Source organism: Chaetura pelagica, unplaced genomic scaffold, assembly GCF_000747805.2.
Source record: "Chaetura pelagica isolate M959 unplaced genomic scaffold, ChaPel_1.0 scaffold100, whole genome shotgun sequence".
Lineage (NCBI taxonomy): Eukaryota > Metazoa > Chordata > Aves > Apodiformes > Apodidae > Chaetura > Chaetura pelagica.
Window position 1 is genome coordinate 76,918 of NW_009951789.1, and position 4,408 is coordinate 81,325.

A 4,408-nucleotide genomic window follows, 5' to 3' on the forward strand; every position below is an offset into this window, starting at 1 on the left:
TTTGTCTGGCTTTGCCTCCCTGACTTGATTAACGCCTTCGTGACTCCAGGAAAGTTGCAGCTCAATGGGAGTCTGGAGGAGTCTTTTGTAATCCCAAACATCTCAGGTTTCTTTTTCTGGGATAACGACAGCCTGGCAGACTGGCAGAGCTTCGTGGGCAGGAGCCGGTATGGAGCCGAGTCACAGAGCCTCACGGTGAAAGCCCTGCTTGTCGTGGCATACTCCTTCATCATCGTCTTCTCCCTCTTTGGCAACGTCCTCTCAATGGGAGTCTGGAGGAGTCTTTTGTAATCCCAAACATCTCAGGTTTCTTTTTCTGGGATAACGACAGCCTGGCAGACTGGCAGAGCTTCGTGGGCAGGAGCCGGTATGGAGCCGAGTCACAGAGCCTCACGGTGAAAGCCCTGCTTGTCGTGGCATACTCCTTCATCATCGTCTTCTCCCTCTTTGGCAACGTCCTGGTCTGTCACGTTGTCATCAAGACCAAGCGCATGCACTCTGCCACCAGCTTGTTCATCGTGAACCTGGCCGTGGCTGACATCCTGATCACGCTCCTAAACACGCCGTTCACGCTGGTAAGGCTGGGGCAGAGGGACAAGCAGTCACTTCAGTGACCTTTTCTTTGCTGTAGGCAGTGCTTGAATGTCCGGTCCTAATTACAGTGATTGGAGTATTCTTTGGAAAACTCCACACACCTTTTTCTCCTCTAATTCCTGTTACCTTTTTTAAGAACTGAAATTACCCACTTGTAAAAAGTGGCCCTGACAGCACTTCAACCATGATAACATCACAGTGGTTACTTAGCACTTGGTAGTATTTGTTGGTTGTTTTTGGTTGTGTTTCCCCCTCCGCCCCCCCCCTCCTTTTCTATTTCCCAGGTAATACTCTGAACATCTTGAAGAAAAAAATGTAATTCTTACCATTGTTTTTCAAGTTGTGATGAAAAGCTGTAGTTTGCTTTGAAGTAAGGTAAGGTGTACAGGTCAGCTCAGTCCTGTAAGGAGGGCTTAAAAGGGAAAAATGAATGTATTGACTCAATAGTTAGAACACAGAAGAACACACTGTGAATAAACCATAGAAAATACCTTTGGTATCGTGGTGATGTAATGTCTTGGAATATATTGCCAGGACACTCAGCAGCACCAGTCTGCCTCTTCAGTGCTCAATACAACTATACCAAGAACGTGTAATCTTAAAGGTATCTTCTACTTAGCACAAATTATGTGCCAGAGGTATCTCAGGTATCTATAAGCATGTGCAGGTGTGTGTGGGTGCACAAAACTAATGGTATTCTGGTTTTAGGCTCGTTTTGTGAACAGCAGCTGGATATTTGGGAAAGGGATGTGCCACGTCAGTAGGTTTGCACAGTACTGCTCCCTCCACGTCTCTGCCTTGACCCTCACAGCCATTGCTGTGGACAGACACCAGGTGAGAGCTCTCTGAAGCAGACAGATGGAAAGCTTGGGGAGGTATAATTAAAGTGAGAAGGGATGATCCCAAGTTCTTTCCTTCTCAGCTCCCAGATTAATGTAAGATGCATGATGAGATGACAGGGTGAGAGAGCAGTCCTTACTGTCAAATGGAAAGACTAGTTTCAAGCCTGCCAGCAAGGTGGGAGAAGGGAGGTGTCCATCACCTTGTGATCATTTCCAACTGGGGAATGGGATCTTTTCTGCTGTGGGTAATCCAGTAGCTCTCAAATAAGGAGAAAGTCCAAGATCCTGATAAAAATTAATGTAACCCTCTGCCAGGGTGGTTTGTCTGGCCCATGGAGGAACAGCATCATGGATGCTGGGATATTCTGGTCAGCTTCTGCAGCTCTGTCTCCCTCTGCTGTGGGATGTCTCACTCCTTGTTTCCCTGAATACTGAAGAGCTGACTGTACCATACTGGTGTTGGTCACAAGCAGAGCTGTGGCTTGCTGTTAATAATGGGTTAAAAAATGGGGACAATGGGGCATTATCAGCTTTGATTCACCCAACAACTATGCAAAACACTCTAGTAGAGTTGGCATTTTCTGCTAGAAATCTTCTAAGTCTCCAGAAAATACACTGGTTCTCAGAAGACCCCCCAGGGAGGTCTGGTCAAATCCCAAACCCGTGGCTCTTTGGGTCACCAGTACTGAAGAGTCTAAGACTATTTTCTTTCATTAAGTAAATTGAACCTGGAGATGAACAGTTCTGCAAGACCCACTAGTGGTATCTGGCTCTCTCCACCTCGATGCAAATCTTGAAATGAGAGGGTAGAACTGGGTCTGACTTTATCTATCTCCATGGAGGAAAAAAACATGCTTTCATGTACAGCCTACAGTCAATGGGAGCTGGGTGAAGACAGTAGTGCCTGCATCATACATTTCCACTTTAAGTAAGAGATTTAAGGCTGGAAGATTGCATTAAAAATTACATAATTATTTCCTGAAATGACATAAGCCTGAATATTGGTTTATTTTGCACAGGTTATAATGCACCCTCTGAAACCTCGCATATCTACTACAAAAGGTGTTATCTACATCTCTGCAATCTGGATCATGGCAACTTGTTTTTCCCTGCCACATGCTATCTACCAAAAACTCTTTATTTACAAATACAGGTAAGAACGTGCTTTGTTTTCCTCCACAGCATCCCTGGAGGCCAGGCTCTCAGTGGTTATACTTCAGCATCTTCTACTAAAGGCCCTGAGCTTATGTCTATGTTAGCCAAATATGGATCTGGTCTGTAATTTTTCATTATATATTTCTTTTGCAATGGCTCATATACTCTCCCTGTTTCTATTTTTAATTATTTTATCTTTATTCTGTCATACTAATCACATGAAATAAGCTAAGAAATTAGAGGATCTGGCCTGGGCTCTCTGTGCCTGCACACTGGCATTTTACACGATGGACCAATCTGACCTGTTTGGGCAGACCAAAAATGGGGAAAAATCTAAAAGGTTTTAATCTACTCTTCAGTCATGGGAAAGTAGAAAAAAAACTGCTTCAGCTGCTTGTTTCCGTAAAATGCTGTAATGAACCTTGATATTTGGAAAGTGCTTTAATGAGGGAAAGGTCCTTAATATATGCAAAGACTGTGTTTCTATTTGAAAAGGACAGAGAATGAAAACCTGCTTCTGTGCAGCTGGAAATTCTGTAATTGATGAAATTCATAAAATTATCATAAAATCATGAATGCCCATGAGAAATAATCACCACTTTGCTCTCAGGCTGCTCCATGGCTCATATCTCTGGGCAGCAGAGCTCCATTTAACTGCACCACATGTGCATAAACAAAGGGTCTGTCTGCCTCCAGGCTCTGTGTTAGGAGCCTTCTCCCACCTACCTCCTTGTTTCTGATGTGCTCAGCCACCTGCACCCTCACCCCCTGTTTGGTGTCTCCACCCGCAGTGAGGAGGTCACCCGGTGCCTGTGCCTGCTGGATTTCCCTGAGCCTGCTGACCTCTTCTGGAAGTACCTTGACTTAACAACCTTCATTTTGCTCTATGTCCTGCCCCTTCTGATCATCTCTGCTGCCTATGTGAAGGTGGCCAAGAAGCTCTGGCTGCGCAACGTCATCGGGGACGTCACCACTGAGCAGTACGTGGCCCTTCGCAAGAAGAATAAGAAGACCATAAAGATGCTGATGCTTGTTGTCATCCTTTTTGCAGTCTGCTGGTTCCCCTTGAACTGTTATGTCGTCCTCCTCTCCAGCCAGACCATCTACACCAACAATGCCCTGTACTTTGCCTTTCACTGGTTCGCTATGAGCAGCACCTGCTACAACCCCTTCATCTACTGCTGGCTCAACGACAGCTTCCGATCCGAGCTGAAGGCTTTGCTCAACATGTGCAGAAAGCCTCCTGGGCCCACAGAACAGATGCTTCCCTCCACAGTCCCATCCTACCGATTGGCTTGGCCAGAAAATGGCAACTTTAAGAGGTTGCAGGGCTCCCATGTCCTTCCATCAGCCTCCAACCTCCAGTCAGGAAAGACAGACATCTCTGCAGTTGAGCCAATAGTAGCTGTGAGCTGAGTAGGGGTCCCAGAAAATCCATACAAACCACATATAGACTCAGCTAGAGCTAAAATGGAAGGAAGATTACAGAATCACAGAATTATTGAGGCTGAAAAATACCTCTGAGATCATCAAGTCCAACCCATGACCTAACACCACCACATCAGCTAGACCATGGCACTAAGTGCCACATTCAGTCTTTCCTTAAAAACCTCCAAGGATGGTGACTACACCACTTTCCTGGGCAGTCCATTCCAATGTCTGATCACCCTTCTGTGAAGAAGTGCTTCCTAATATCCAACCTAAACCTCCCTTGGTGCAGCTTCAGGCCATGCCCTCTTGTCGTGTCACTAGTTGCCTGGGAGAAGAGCCCAACACCCATCTGACCACAACCTCCCTTCAGGTAGTTGCAGAGAGTG

The 4,408-nt window shown here is 45.9% G+C and overlaps 1 protein-coding gene across 1 annotated transcript; it reads left to right on the forward strand.

Moving 5' to 3' along the window:
* GPR83 (G protein-coupled receptor 83) lies at nucleotides 1-4,007 on the forward strand (the record flags this gene model as incomplete). Its single annotated transcript, XM_009999280.1, has 5 exons — nucleotides 1-106; nucleotides 307-575; nucleotides 1,303-1,428; nucleotides 2,456-2,589; nucleotides 3,383-4,007. Coding segments are annotated over 5 exons (1,260 nt in total), but the record flags the coding sequence as incomplete, so codon positions are not given.
* Between the last annotated feature and the right edge of the window lie 401 nt (nucleotides 4,008-4,408).